This window comes from Balaenoptera ricei, chromosome 9 (assembly GCF_028023285.1).
Source record: "Balaenoptera ricei isolate mBalRic1 chromosome 9, mBalRic1.hap2, whole genome shotgun sequence".
Lineage (NCBI taxonomy): Eukaryota > Metazoa > Chordata > Mammalia > Artiodactyla > Balaenopteridae > Balaenoptera > Balaenoptera ricei.
In genome coordinates this window covers 62018303-62034674 of record NC_082647.1, presented here as the reverse complement: position 1 = coordinate 62034674, position 16372 = coordinate 62018303, and the positions used below count along the sequence as shown (strand labels likewise).

The 16372-nt window shown below is 41.0% G+C and overlaps 2 protein-coding genes across 2 annotated transcripts in view; one reads left to right on the top strand and one right to left on the bottom strand.

Annotated features, from left to right (window-relative positions):
* C1GALT1 (core 1 synthase, glycoprotein-N-acetylgalactosamine 3-beta-galactosyltransferase 1) overlaps nucleotides 1-4148 on the bottom strand; it is a 37722-nt gene extending 33574 nt beyond the window's left edge. Inside the window, exon 1 of the mRNA XM_059932802.1 lies at nucleotides 3911-4148. Within this exon, the coding sequence (XP_059788785.1) occupies nucleotides 3911-3917 (7 nt within the window). The 5' untranslated portion in view covers nucleotides 3918-4148. The remainder of the gene's footprint in view (nucleotides 1-3910) is intronic.
* Nucleotides 4149-4333: 185 nt separating this feature from the next.
* Nucleotides 4334-16372, top strand: part of ASNS (asparagine synthetase (glutamine-hydrolyzing)) — a 138380-nt gene continuing 126341 nt past the window's right edge. Inside the window, exons 1-2 of the mRNA XM_059932801.1 lie at nucleotides 4334-4679; nucleotides 5287-5360. The gene's annotated coding sequence lies outside the window, so the exon portion shown is untranslated. The remainder of the gene's footprint in view (nucleotides 4680-5286; nucleotides 5361-16372) is intronic.

Below are 16372 nucleotides of genomic sequence, written 5' to 3'. Positions count from 1 at the left end.
CCCAACTACTGCAACAGCCTCCTAATCAACTTTTCCCTTTCTTCATCCTTGGCTTCTTCAATCCATTTTTACCAGTCCTTTTAAAAGTTAAATCAGATCATGTCACTCATTTGCTCAAAACCCTCCAGTGTCTTCCCAATGTCACCCAGAGACAAAACCAAAACCTTAAGATGAACCTCACACAGTCTGCCATCCTACCCCCCACGCTCCTCTCTTGCTGATCTCTCCTTCTAGTATTTGGTTTTTGTACGTCAAAAAGGAATAAATAGCAATTTCAAAAACTGAATCTATTACTATCTGTTCCCTTGCTGTGTTCTGACTTTGGACTCGTTGCTGTTCTTCAAACACATGAGGATCCTTACACTTGCTGTTCTCTGTTGGGAACACAACTCACCCAGATACTCACATGGCTCACTCCCCAACTCCTTCAGGTCTTTACTTCTCAGGGGGTCTTCCCTGGCCACCCTATTCCTACTCACAGCACCTATTAACATCTAATACATTACATATTTTACTTACTCATCTTGTTTATTGTCTCTTTTCTCCATCTTGATCAGTGGTTCTCAAACCTGAGTCTACATCAGAATCACCTGAAAGGCTTGTTAAAAGAGTTTCCGAATCAAGAAGTCTGGGGAATAGAGCCTGAAAATTTGCATTCCTGACAAGTTCCCAGATGATGCTGAGGTTCCAGGGACCACATTTTGAGAACCAATGTTTTAGAATGTAAGCTCCATGAGAACAGAGATTTTTGTTCACCTATTCACTGCTTTACCTCTATGACCTGCCACATGCCAGGCACTGAGATAGGTAAATGAATTTACTCTGTTCCCAAGGCACCCTCTAATTTGGTCTGCTATATGGTGCTAAAATTTTACTGAATACTGTAAAAGATAAATTACATGACTGTAATGAGTTAAACTGTGTCCCCCAAAAAGACTGGGGTTGAAGTCCTAATCCCAGGAGCTATGGATGTGATCGTATTTGGAAATAAGGCCTTTGGAGAGGTAATCAAATTAAGATTAGGTCAGCAGGGTGGCCCCTAATTCAATATGACTGAAGTGCTTACAAAAACGGGAGAACACCATATTAAGACAGAGACACACAGGGAGAACGCCATGTGACAACAGAGGCAGAGACTGGTGTGATATAACTTCAAGCCAAGGAACGCCAGTGACACCTGAAGCTAAGAGGCACGGAACAGATTCTTCCCTACAAGGTAGAGCATGGCCCTGTCAACATCTTGATTTCAGACTTCCAACCTCCAAAACTGTGAAACAATAAATTTCCGCTGTTTTAAATCACTCAGTTTGCTGTACTTTGTTATAGCAGCTCTAGGAAACTAACACAATGACCAAAAATGCAAATGACTACACCAAGCCGTATAATTTCAAGTCTCCCTATCATCCAACTTGCACCAATTTGTTTTAATATATAGCTTTCATTGTGAACTAATCAGACTTCCTGTTTCAGAATCTCCCCAATTTAATACCGCCTCTCTCTGCCCTCCATATGTCCCTTCAATGTGCAAGGCAGCTCACACTACAGGTTCTAGATAACGTACTCAGATTTTCTTTTTAGTTTCTCCTACCTTCCTATGGGCTACCCTATTTCACATACAACAGCTTCTTTATATTTTTTTCTTCAAGGGACACTTCTTATTTTCACACATTATAGATTTTGGCATGTATTTTCCCATAGGACATCTGAATTAGTTATAAACTGAAAATTTAAATACACATTCGATACACATTTAGACTTCAAAATAAAATGCTAACTTCTCCTTTATGGAACAATTCTCCATTTTTTCCCCCTTATTCTAAATGAATGACCTTAATCCCACTTAGGTTTGGGTAAAAGAATTTTGCCATATTCTTTCCACCTTGCTGTGGTTTGTACACTAGCCTCTTTACTCAAATCTCAACAAATCTTCTAAAAGTAACATGGATGTACTGGGAAGCTTAAAATTTTAAGTGAATCTGAATGAAATTTCAGCACCAAGTTGTCCATTTTCCATTTACTGTTTGTTTACAGGTGCACTGTCACAAGAATTCCAATCAATGATTTCTTCACACAGAAACTCTAAATTACCATGGTTTATAAAGTAAGCTGTATAATGCAATTTTTATCTTAGTGAGCACAAGTCAATATACAAATTGTTAAGAGTTTATATATACAAATAGTATATAGCATATACCTAAATGACACACTTTTCTATTTCTATGACTAGATGATCATTAATTGATATGTACTTCTAAATGACTTTGTGATAAAATTCTAATAATTTCTGGATACTGAATTTACTCAGAAATATAGACTAGTATAATCTATACCCTAAAAAAACCATATTTAAGAAAAATACCTATCTTTAAATGGGTAGTAACCACAAAATATTTTTAAAATGCTGAACCCTAACTAAAAAGATCAGAAAAACACAAACTCCAAGCAAATTTAAGAGAGACATCTAATTGTTCTCCACTAGTACTAAAATACCATACTCTCTTCCTGTGAAGAACTTTAAGTGAGTCATTCTTTCCTTACTAAATCACTGTTTTACTTAACATATGGTAAAAAGAGTTAACTGTTTGGTAACTTGAAACTTTACACCCAAACTGTACATTAATACACACTACCACTACGGCTGTCAGAAAATAAAATAAGTATGATTACTATACACAATACTTAGAACACACAGCACCAAGTGACATTTACCTGATAAAAGTGTGGAAAGTTGCAAAAAGTTAGTTTTACCTCCTAAAACCTCAGATTCCCACCGTCTAAACTAACACCAGAATCAAACAACTTGAAATTATGCACGACACCTTTTCCTGGCACCCAGGCAGAGCTATCACTGCCCGGTTTTTGGTAAATGAACATATTTCTGTTCGTTACACATTGGCCTAATCACTCTATTGCATTAAAGTTCTAACTTTATAATTAACTTTTAAAATCATAAGGAAACCAATTCATGGTTAGGATAATAGTTTTCAACCTGAAACGCTTTAAAAGGATATACCACAGTAACTATAAGGAATTGAGAGAACGAGATTATAAATCTAGTCAACTTTTCCAAAGCTTGTGATGTTTTGTCATTTGAAAATAATAATAAAGGGAGAGGGTAAGAGCTGGGCAAGAATAAATCCCCACCCCTAAATTTCTTGCGTATACAATATATCCAAATTCAGAGCTGTAAAGCCAATTTGTCAGCACCTACTAATCCCATCACACTTGGTGGGGAAGGGAGGAGGGAAGGAAAAAACTCCTTTCCTCGTCCTCCACGCAGCTAGTGCCAAAAAACACACCTGCCTCACTAGAGGCAGGGAAATTTAAAAGAACAAATCGGCCACAGACAAACCTGCTGGTCCAAGAGAGCCCTGAGGAAGTCCCTCGGCACTTGCGGAAGGCGCCCGCTCGCTGGGCGCTGGGGCGGCGCGGCAGCCCGGCGGCTCTCCTGGAAGGTGTCCACACCTGAGCGCCCGCAGGTCCGCAGGGAGAGGGCCCAGCGGGGCACGACCGCTAGGCGCTCAAGCCGCGCGGTCCGGAGCGCAGCCCGTGTCTCACCGTCGCCACCCGACGGCAGGCGGCGCGCGAGGAGGCGAGGGGCCCGAGAGGGCAAAAGGGAAGGACCCACGACCCAGAGAAGGCTACATGTCAACAAAATAGCGGCCCGGAGGGCAGGCGGCCCCAACGGCAGTTCGCAGAGGCGCCGGGAGCAGGAAGTGCCCCGTGCCTCCCTCAGGAACCCGCACGTCCCCAGCCCCGGCGGCGACTCCGAGACACCTGTTTGGCGGCGCCGGGGGTGGGGTTCCACCCTCCACGCTCCCCCACTCACACACTCACGCTCCGAGAGGGGGAGGGCGAGGGGAACCGAGACATTGGACCCACAGTCTGAGGGCGCCTCCGCCGGCCGTACCTGACATCAGCCTCGGCTCCCTCTTGCCCCTCCGGGGGGGCAGAGAGGGGGACGACACGAGACCGGCGACCCTCGCTCTTCTCGGCAGCCGCAGAAGTGGCTCGTGGCTGCTAGCCGGGGCCGCCCGCTGCCGCCCAGATTATTCCCCGGCAGCGGTGGCTGCTGCGGCGGCGGCAGCAGCCGAGGCGGGCCCAGCGCGCGCTCCCGCCCGTTCGCTCCGCCCCTCCCCGCAGCGCGTCCGGGCCGAGGCCGGCGGACAGCGCAGCCGCCACCCAGGGCTCTCCCAGCGCTGACGTCGCCGCCGCCGCACCAGCCCCAGGGAAGGGCGGAGCGAGAGGGGGCAGGGTGGGGCGGGGCTACGACGACGTGTGGGCGCGGGGATTGGCAGCCGAGCGCACGCCCCGCCCTTGTGCGAAGGGGTCTGGGAAGTCGGGTCTTCTCTGAGCGATAGTTGCAGCTCTCTTGCGGCTCCTCGCTGGCGGCCTCCGCCTTCCTGATCCTGCTCTAGGGTTTTGCGTTAGCTTGCGGACCTTGAGAGGAGTTAAAAGCAGTGAGACATCAGGGACCGAGACTGCGGATACCTGAGGGACCTTTGTCTGAGGGACAGGCTCTTACCCTGCAGGAGTCTTATGGCCTCTAGCCTGCTCTTAAACAGTTCTTTTTACCCCTGTTATGCCCCCCTCCCGACTCTCTTTACTCAGTATCTCTCTGGCCTTAATGAAAGGAAACACAGCAAGATGAGGTGCGCGAACTGTTGTTGCATAACCAGGTATGTGAACCCGCAGGGGCTGAAAACCCAATTAGTGATTCCACAAAGCCTCCTGAAGGCACACGTGGTCTTTGGTTCTGTCATTACTTCACTGCTGTCAGGCAATGGCCGGAAGAGCTTCCTCGAATCCTTGCAAAACCTCACCCCCCCCCCCCCTCTTTAGTTGGCAAAGGGACTTTGTATCAGAAAACTGTTTTTGGATTAGAGCGAGGAGTCCTGGTGCGATTGAGGCAACCCCACAGCAGTCAGGAGGTGGGGTAAGGTCTTGACTTTATTGGTGTTAACCGTCGTTTACAAGGCCTAGCCTGAGGGTGAGAAAGCTCCCCTGCTTCCTTTAAATGCCCTCCTCAGCAGTTCTTTAGTGCCTTGGCCTCTGGGCTGGAATCTTGGTTCCCTCCACCTATTAGCTGTGTAGCCTTGGCAAGTTACTTAACATGTCCGGGAGAAATAATAACGTTAGTAAGGTATTGTTGTTGGCCATCCCCCTTTAATTTATTTACATTCAGCTTTAGTGTAGTTTAGCAGGATATGCGGTTAATAAATCCGAAAGAATCTTCCAAAAGAGTTTTAAAACATCTAGATTCTTATCCAAACCTCATTTTTTCAGATGAGAAAACTGAGGTCAGAAAGATAAACTGAGAAGCCCGTTCTGGAAGAGAAGTGCAAGTATCTGATGTCCAGGTTAGTGCTCTTTCCTGGGCCCATGCCTCCAGACTTCTCTCTTGGATCCTTACCTCTATCATTTTCTTTCTTCCCCAGCCTCACCCCCTTTCCTTCCACAGCCGCTGTGAAACAGGGAAAAGAGACCCTTCAGAAGTCAAAGTGTTCCAACTAGAAAGCAAAACAAAACAAAACACCTCAGAATTCTTATTTTAATTTTATTAATATTTATAATGAATAAGGAATAATATTTTTCCAGTGAGCAAAGATAAGAAATCCTTCCAAGGATAAGCTCAGATATAGCATGTCTAAGATAATTTTCTTAGTGGCAAGAAGGTATGTTGATACAAACAACACCAGATCAAATCAGCCCCTCCTACCCTTCAGGGTATTTTTGAAAATAGCTATTATTTTCATGAAAACAATACATACTTATTCAAATACAAAAAAAAATTTTCCAAATCCCGTAATTCAGAGGTAACCATTTTTAAAAGTTCATATTATACTCCTCCAGACATCTCTAAGAATAAAAAATACATAAAGATATATAAATACAATGTATGATAAACTGGATTTCATTACGTACACAGTTCTTTTCTCACTGAACAATATATCATGAATAACATAATTTTTAAAAGTTGCATAGTGTCCATTAAGTGGATATACTATCATTTATCTAACCAGTATTCTATTGATTCATTTCTGTTTTTTCTCCAAATGTTTACTATTTTAAACAACTCTGTGATGAGCTTCTTAATGCACGTACCTTTGCACAACTGTGCAGCTGTCACCTTGAATAAATTCCTGGAAATGACATTCATGTCAGCCAATTTTTCTTCATTATCAACTAGAAAAAAGAAAGTGTGATTACTTTGAATATAATTTATATGTGAGACTCAAAATGACCAGATTCTCCCATTTGAAACACAGGTAAACCTTGGACAGTATGTTTGTCTGTCTGGTGTGGTGTTTCAGTAATGTATGTCAAAGCTCCTTGGAGCAGAATAATGTGTGTCAAGGCTCCCTGGAGCAGGGTGATAGACACTGATAGTTAATTAAACCCTTTCTTTCTTACTAGCAGAACTCTGATTTTTTTTCAGGGTGACAGTGTGTCCAGTTAAAAATATTTACTTCCTCAGTCTCTAATAAGTCATGGTTTAGCCATGTGACCTGTCAGCAAAATGAAAGTAGGTGTTGCTAGGAGAGGCTTAAAATTTTATGGAAGAAATTATAGGCCATTGGACCTATACCTGTCCTTTATCTTACCTGGAACAGTGACATGGTGCTAGAGGTGGAGCAGCCCTATTTCAACCGCAAGAACAAGATAATAGCGTAGGAAGCCAGAGGGGCCTGGGTTCAAGATTGCTTTGGAGGGTCAGCTTACCCAGCTCTGGACTGCCCACTTCTGGATTTGTTGTTATGTGAGGGAAAATAAATTCCTCCTCTTTAAGGTCTTGTTGTTTGGGTTTTCCGTTATAAGCACTGAATGAAAGTCCTAATTGACATAAAAAGATAGGAAAAGTCATTATTTATTTAGCACTACATGTAGAATTTTTTAATGGACAGGGTAAGATGAAAATGGGGGCACAAAATGGAAACAAGCAACGACAAAAAACCACTCTCTAATAAACTTAGTTTTCCTTTAAATACCCAAATATTACAATTAGATTAACAAATCTTTTTGTAATAATTAGATTAAATTCTATAAGTTAAATTATATTTACTGGTGTAGTAGTTTTCAAATATGTTCACAGGTTCTTTCATACTTCTTCTTTCAAAAGTGAAGCTTAATTCCCCTCACCTAGAGTTTGGACTGTACTTAGTGACTTGTTCTCATGAAGAGAATATAGAAGTGCTGTAGTGTGACTTCTCAGAGAGACTATAAAACATATGCTAGCTTTCTTCTTGCTCTCTCTCTGGGATTGTTCACTGGGGAAAGGTAGTTATGTCATAAGGACACTCAGGAACTTACAGAGTGACTCATGTTATGAATAATTAAGGCTTCAGCCAGTTAGGAACTGAGGACTCCTGAAAACAGTCATGTGAGTGAATTTGGAAGCAGATCCTCCAGCCCTAGTCAAGCCTTCAGATGACTGCATCCCTTGTCAGTATCTTTATTGTACCCAAAGAGAGTTTGTGAGCCAGAACCACTCAGCTAAGCCACTCCCAAATTCCAGGCCCTCAGAAACTGTACAGTAATAAACGTTTGTTGTTTTAAGCCACTAAGTTTTGGGATAATTTGTTGTGCAGCAAAGATAACGACTACAGCTGGGTATAACAGAGCCTACCTAGCACAATGCCTGACACATTTGTAGGTATTTAAATTTGTTGCTTGAACGAGTAAACAGTTGAATCAATATATCTTTTTCACTTAAAGGGTAACATACAATGCTGGTATTATTTTTGATCCCTGACACCTGTGTTATGTAAGGTTTTTCTGACATGATCATAGGGAGATCAACTGTGAATCTTACTGAGATCTGAACATTGACAATCCTGGAAGAAACATATAGTGAATAAAGCAATGGAACCCTTGAGACATGAATACTGCTCCCAGTTTTATCAGTGATTAGCTGAGTAGCAAGTCACCTAAGCCTTCTAAATCTCAATTTCCCTATCCATAAATTGGGGGAAATAATCCTGACTGGCCTCAAAAGGTAGTCAATGTGATTATATGTGACAGTATCATTCTTTTAATTACATTAGGTTTGTAATGTCTATCCTACTTTTTTTAAAAATTAATTAATTAATTTATTTTTGGCTGCGTTGGGTCTTCATTGCTGCGTGCGGGATTTCTCTAATTGCTGTGAGCGGGGGCTACTCTTCCTTGCTGTGCGTGGGCTTCTCATTGCAATGGCTTCTCTTGTTGCGGAGCACGGGCTCTAGGTGCGTGGGCTTCAGTAGTTGTGGCATGTGGGCTCAGTAGTTGTGGCTTGCGGGCTCTAGAGCACAGGCTCAGTAGTTGTGGTGCATGGGCTTAGTTGCTCCACGGCATGTGGGATCTTCCCGGACCAGGGCTCGAACCTGTGTCCCCTGCATTGGCAGGTGGATTCTTAACCACTGTGCCACCAGGGAAGCCCTGTCCTTTTTTATTTTTAAGCAATTGAGTATTAAATATTTTAGGTGTGTATAACATTGATTTTTCTTTCAGGAAGTGATAACTAATAACTGATTTTACTGTGTACCTTTGTAAAATATTAACATCATTCATAGTAAGCAGTTAGGATTTAAGAGTATGGCAGGATGGTAAGTTATTATATGTCAGGTCTCACTTTATTAGCCTGTTGAAATATGATTGCACTTTAAAAAGAATACATAATTATGACTGGTTCCTTTCTCTTTTCAGGACTTAATTTGTAATTATGGTTGGGTGTGTGCCCCTCTTTATGGTAACAGTGGTAGTTAAAGATACTTAGTAATAAACATACATTTAACCAATAATTTGGTCTGAGTGTAAGCGTTTATTCTAGAGCAAAATTACACCCAAGAGCAAGAAAATAAATGGTAGAATACACGTCTTTCTCTTTCAGAGAGGAAGACTTGGGAACGAAAGGGAAGGCTTTATATAATGGAACATCAGAGGTAAAGAATATGCAATTAGAGACAATGCACAATTTGGCGGTGTGACTAACTCCAGAGGTAAATATATGAAGATGAGTAAGACAGAGCTTCAGTGTAAGATTCAAGTCTTGATAATGTAGTGGATGAATTATCGAAACTTCCTGGTTTTATATTTTCTTTCTTGTTTTCTGCTATTCAGCTGTGACTCTAAATCAGCTGAAACTACTGACTCCTCTAGATATCAGATTATTTGTGATTTTAGTTGACCCTGGCTACCTCCCATCATTATTCACTTGAATAGGAAGAAGAAACGTAGAAAAAGAGACAGAGCTTTCTTTTCTGGAGATAGTGTGCTTTCCAACGGAGCTTCTCATCTCATATTGAAAATTCCTTCCAGGTTACAGTATTTTCATTCTGTGGAACCTAAGAGAGCATTTTCCAAACAGTTTTTATTCCTTGCAGCTACATCTTCACAAAATCAACCAAGATTCTGAGACAGTTGGAAAGGCTAGTGTTACTTTCTGGATTGACTGACACGTGAAGGGGATAAAGGTGGAGAACGGAGCAGAGGGGGAGATAAAGAAAAAAGGAAAGTCTGGAAAATACTTTTAATCTCAAGGGAAGAAGACTCAGCATGACTCACAACATGTTAGCTTGAAAGCAGAGACTGCCTTGTGAGCACTGAGGAACCAGAGAAATACTCAACTTAGAAGGTTGGGCTCCCTGGGGTTACCCTGTGTTCCTCTAGTTTCCTGGAATAAGACTCAGAATATTCCTTAATTATATTCCCTGGTGGCTCAACAAAAGCAGAAAACATTTGTTGTAAATGGAGTAGGTGATGCTTTAAAATCCGTAAGCGGTAAATTATTTATAAATGCGTTTGTTACCTCTGTGACTGTAAAGAACTGACTTACAAATTTTAGCTGCATAACGTGGCACAATTTTTTTCTTCTTTCTTTTAAGTTGTATTTACATGTTTTTAAATCTAGAATGGATTGGGGTTGATATTTTGTTGGGTTTCTGTCCATCATCCATTGAAAAGCACCCTCTTCCTCTTCCTTTTTCCTCCAGTTCCCATCTAGAGATTTGGTCCCTACAGCCATGTTTATATGATAGGACCCTTCTGCCTTCTTGATTGGATAGAGTTTGATCCTTGAAGGAATCTGAATCAATCAGATTCTCTCCTCTGAGAATTTGGAATTGGAAGAGAGGTCTTAGTTTCTCTCTATTGAACCCTGAAACTGTAACCCAAACAGGGGCTTGTAACCCAAACGTGTGAACCCAAGATAAGGGGAACCCATTGTACAAGGAGAGAGAGAAATGAAGCAGACTATCTGAGGAGAGAAACGACCCTGAGCTTTGGTGATCTCACAGAAACAGAGAAAGAAAGGGGAGAGTGTCATTTTTTAGCTTCTCACAGACTTTTCATGACACCCGTCCCACAAATGGCCCGACTGCTCTTGAGTTCCATGAATCCCTCCACTGTATTCTTATATTAAGTTACACTTTTTATTGTTAAGTTAGTTTGAGTGGATAATTTTTCCATTCTTTAGAATACATTTCATCACTTCATTTAAGAGCGATCTAAATAGTTCTTTTCATATATAAGAATTAAAAAGCGTTTTGAAAGCTTTGGTCTGAGGAATAACATAAAACTTATGGAAAACACAAAAGCTTCAGTCTTTTGAATAAAAAGAGCAAAATGGCAGAGTAGGAAGCTTCCCGCTCTTGTTCTCCCACAGAAACATCAAAAAACAAGCAGAAACAGTCAGAATCAATTTTTGAGAACTCTGGAAAACAGTTGAAAGTTTACAGCAACCAAATGAGCACTGAATCAATAAAAAGGCACTTCAAAATAGTAGGAAGGGCCGCTCTCGCCTTTTGAGATGGACCGCACTCTGTAGAGTTTCTTTCTTCCAGGGCCTCTCGCCTTCTGAGATGACCCACACTCTGTCTGTGGCATGTGTATCTCCCGAAAGAAATCTGGTTTCCTGCTTAGTCCTCAGTGCAGAGCCTTCTTGCCTGCCTGCTTATATCCTTCACAAGGGTCCTATATTAATAAATCTACTTCTTGCTTATCCCTTTGCCTCTTGCTGAATTCCTTCTGTGCTGAGACTTAAAGAACCCGAGTTGCATTGAGTCCTGAGACCAGGTGTGTGGTTTCAGCTGGGAGATTGTGGGTTCAAGTCCAATCTGGGGTGCAACTGGGTTCAAGTCCCATCTGAGGTGTGATTGGGTTCAGAGTCCCAGTCTGAGGTGTGCTGTTTCATCTTTGGAAGGCCACATAAGAAACTGGAAAGAGTGGCTGCCTCCAGAGAGGTGACCAGTTCCCCAACCAGGGATTGAACCTGTGCCCTCGGCAGTGACAGCACAGAGTTCTAACCACTGGACCTCCAGGGAATTCCCTAAAATTTTATAATTTGGTTTATTCATAAGTAATAGAAAAAACTTTGATATCTGTAATGTACATTATGTGGCAAAGTTTATCAGCCCTGCTATTTCCCAATCAAATTGATTTTCTGCTATCTTTATTTTATGAAGTGTTCTGCCCATTAAATTCAAAATAGCTGTGAAAAAAATGGTAGGAAGATTTTGTAGTGATTTACTTGTCCTTCCACTACCTCTGCCCCTGCATGGGGACAGTCTTATAAAATGTCAGTAGTCTTAAAGTGGCAACAGTCTTAAAGCAGCAGTGGTCATAAAGCTGTTGCAGTCATAAAAAGGCAGCTATCTTAGAATGGCAACAGCCCATGTTCCCACTGTGGGACTGTTTCCATTCTGGAGGGAGCAAAACTGACCCTGTTCACACATTGTTGTAAAATCTGTTCTAATCTGTTGGGGGGTGCTGTACACTGAATTGTGTTCCCCAAAATTCATATGTTGAAGCACTAATCCCCAATGTGACTGGGGGGCCTGTGAGGAGGTGATAAAGGTTAAATGAGGCAATAAGGGTGAGACTCTCATTCAATAGATTTAGTGTCCTGTAAGAAGAAGAGACACCAGAACTCACTCTCTCTCTTTCTCTCCATCATGTGAGGACACAGTGAGAAGGCAAACTAAATTGTCAGGTACCTTGATTTTTTAATTTCTAGCCTCCAGAACTGTGAGGGAGAAATTTCTGTTATCTAAGCTATCCAGGCTGTGGTATTTTGTTACAGCCGCCCAAGCAGACTAATATGGGGACAACCTAAAGGACGGATGCTAGGTGTTCCACTCTGTCTCCCCTAATTCAGAACTCAGGAGAAAGAGCTTGAAAATACTGCAAGCCAAATTAACAATCCTCAGACACTTGGGGCAGAGATTATGGTTGAAACATACAGTAGACTGTCTAAGGCAAAAACTGGGGAGAGTTTCTTTGGGAAATTAGGACATTTAAAAGCAACTATGTATACGCGGGGATTTAGAAAGCCGTGTACATGCCCAGGGTAAGACACATGCTCAGAAAACACCTGAGAAGACCCTAAGCTTTTCCTTAGGCTGATCCCTTGGCACAATGCAAGCCTGGCAAGTTGAAGATCAGAGCCAATTTGCCAAGACTTATAGGTTCCTAGCTTTCAAAGAAATTTCTATCAAAACACTAGCTGAACACAAGCTAAGGAACAGAGACTAATGACCACATTGACAAAGAATGCAGTCTTTGCAGTAGTAGTTTGGGAACAACATTGAACAAACTGACTGCTACAGCCTTCAACAACCAAAAAGTAGCAAGCCCTGTGAGAGGGAGAGAATCTGACTTCCAGGTACCATATTACAATAGAAACTAAATAGTTTTCACCAAAAAAAATCACAAGGCATACAAAGAAACAAGAAAGTATGGCTCTTCCCAAGGAATGAAATAAATTGGTAGAAACCATCTCTGAGGAAGTCCAGACATTGGAATTACTAGACAGAGATTTTAAAACAACTGTGTTAAATATGCTCAAAGAACTAATGGAAAATATGGACAAAGAACTAAATGAAATGAGGAAAAGGATGTATGGACAAAATTAGAATATCAATAAAGAGAATTATAAAAAGGAACTAAAGAGAAATTCTGGAGCTGAAGACTACAATAGCCACAACTTGGACAAACTTGGCTTTACAACAAACCAGCTGGTTTGTTTTTATGCAGAAGACTCCCATTGGGGGATGACATTCCTTAACTCAGATCATAAAATTTGTCATGGTTTAGTGTGGTTTAGTGGAAAGATCTTGGACTTTGGAGTAAGATTGATGTGTTTGAATTATAGCTATAAATAAAAATAACAATGACTAACATTACTAACTAAAGTAGAAAAAGCTCTAAGAAGGAAGAACTCAGAGTCTAGGACTTGTCACATAATGTTTGCTACTTACTTGCTATTATATTAGGCACTGTACTAAACAGTTAACTAACTGATTTATTTTATTCTTCATACCAACTCTCTGAAGTAGGTGTTATCAACCTTATTAACTGATAAAGAAACTATTCTTAGAGATTAAGCACTTGTAAGTAGTATAACAAGGATTCCAACCCAGTTTTTAAAAACTGCTTTTTTGAGGAATAAGTGACATGAAATAACTATACATACATAAGGTGTGTATATAATACGGTATTTTGACAGATGTATACACCCACGAAACCATCACCACAATCGAGATAGTGAACATATCTATTGCCCCCAAAAGTTTTCTCCTGCCACTCCCCACACCACCCCATCTCCAAGCAACCACTATCCTACTTTCTGTCACTATGGATTAGTTTGCATTTTCTAGAGTTACATAAACGGAGTCGTACAATGTGTGCTGTTTTTTATCTGGCTTTTTTCACTCAGCATAATTACTTTGAAATGAAGCCATATTGCATATATCAATAGTTCATTTCTTTTTATTGCTGAGTAGTATTCCATTATAAGAATATACCATAATTTGTGTATCCATTCACTTGCTAATGGACCTTTAACCCAATCTGACCCTAAACCGATGCAGCACTCTCTCTTCGGCTCCCTCACTTATCATGTGGTCTTGGGAAACCTAATTATTCTCTCTGAGGCTCAGTTTTTCTCATTGTAAAATGGCAATAATGTGTTTTTTTGCCACATATTGTTATGAGTAAATCAGATAACGTGTGAAAGCACTTAGTACTGTGCCTGGCACACAGTAGGTGCTTATAAATATCATTCATTTTTCCCCAGGAAAGAAAAATCTCCAGGAAGGGAATAAGAAAAAAAATATAGCATTACATGCCTTTCTGGCTCTTTCTTCCTGTATTTTCACCTCATTCTTGAAGATTTCTTACTTTAATTTCCCCTGCTTGCATTTCATCTGTACCCCATGAATATGATGTTTCCCTTTTCTCTCTGACCCAAATATGGACACAAGCTCTTTCTTTTCCCCAAAACATGACTGGAATAGAGTGATATTTTCACAAAAATTAAGGGATAAATTAAAGGGGTCTAATTACATAAAACTAAGCAGCGTAAAAATAGTCAAGGCTCCTATATGCCTGCTCCCATCCCAAGTAATCCCAGCAAAATAAGTCAGAGAGCTTTTTGTTTTCAATTTTTATTTTGACATAATTTCAGACTTTACAGAAAAGTTGCAAAAATAGTACAGAGAAACTTCACACAACTTTTTCCTTGATTACTGTTTTAAAATTTTAACAACTCGAAATATTTTCTTATTCTTCTGCCTCCAAAATTTAGGCTAAGAGTGGCTTGACAGAAAATACTCAATTAACTCAATATGGTAATAAATATAACAACAATAACAATTCCAAAAATTGCTTACTGAACCTGATAAGTGCCAGTCTACTCAGTGTTGAACTTGGACTATCACCTACTCCTAACCCTATAAGACAGTTACTATTATTACATTCATCTACTAGATGAAGATATTGACACAGAGTTTTAGAATCTTGCCCAAGGTCACACAGATAGAAATCTTGTCCTGCTGAATGCAAATGAAACCAACAAGATTCCTGACGCATGTTTTTAATGCTAATCTTTTAAATGAAGTATCTACAAGCTACAGCCTTTTGGCTAAATCCAGCCCATAAAAGAGCTTTATTTAGTCCCAGATCTGCTTGTGCAAGGATCACCATCCTCTTATACAGATGAGTGGGCACAACCTGGTCTTCACTCCTTCCTAACCTGGCTTCTGTCTTTCAGTTATCTGGTCATCTTCTCTCGCTGACTATTGTGATTTCTTGTCCTGCTCACAGAAAAACACCAGCCTGACTCTAAGTTCCAACTTCCCAAACACCATTTGGTCCTTCTAGTGAGGGTCTAAGGTCTATAGGAAATACCTAAGTGCCCAATAAAGTTGACGGGCAAGGTTAATCTTCACCAAGTGGGGGCATTTCTGGGGCATTTTATGATGACTCACTCCAGACATATTAAATGATAAAAACAATACTGTGCATGTGATCAAAGACAGCAAACCTGAGGTGGATGTAGTGATGCATTGCTGTGATCTCCCTTCAGGACTGAAAGAATTATTCCCCTAGCTATTGGGAGTGCTGCCAACATACAACCCTCAGCTGCCAACCCTCTCAGGGAATTGCCTCAGGTGCAGCTACCTGCCTCAACTCAAGACCACGCCTTCTTTCAGGGCACATCCAGTGACTAATTAGCACAGGGGTATAAAAACCAGCCTCCCAACCTCAGCCTGTAATATTCTCTAGGGCCGTTCCGTCAGAGTTCCCCATGGGGTTGACTAAGGCCTTTGTTAAGACTACATCATAGTTCAGTTTCTCCTTCTGTCCAATCTTGCTTCTTTCTCTTCCCTTTCACAGGCATTGATCTCAAAAGTACTCCCTAATAAGCTGTATGTATTCTGATCTCTGTTTCAGAATTTGTTCTCTGGGGAACCCAGCCTATAACAAAACCTAAAGCAAAGACATGTCCAAAAATGTGTAGTAGCTACAGGGATTGTATCAGAGAAACCAGTCCCTGAGAACAATGTTAGCAGATGACAGAGGGAAAGCAGAATTCTTTCCTTCTGTTTGGGCAGAACTGCCTCTATATACAAACACGGCACTAATCAGAAGAAGCAATTAGTATTGAGAGAAAAATAATAAGCCATAATATATAAGCAATTTAAATAGAGTTTAAGCAACTGTAAGAGCATTATCAGTCAAGATCACATTCTTTATTCCCATGTACATTAGACTTTGGTCAAGGATATAAATGATAGGGGGAAAGGACAGGGGTAGGGGTTAAGGATGGAAAGTGGAAGCTGGTAAGTAGGAAGATAACACTTTATAGTTGAAACCTGAAAGATCTAGATGGAAATTGAAGATGGTATACAAAAACAGAATAGAAAGAAACTTCTAGAGTTCAGAAGAACCAGAACTCTAGTTCTGTGAGGAGACCGGAATTTGTACTCTGTATAAAATGTGGAGAGATTCTAAGGGCAAGAAGCATGCCCATGTGGGGCAGGAAAGAGTTGAAGGATAGAATAAAGATGAGGAAAGTTAACTAGTTTTGCTTCTCATGTGCAAATGGCCATTT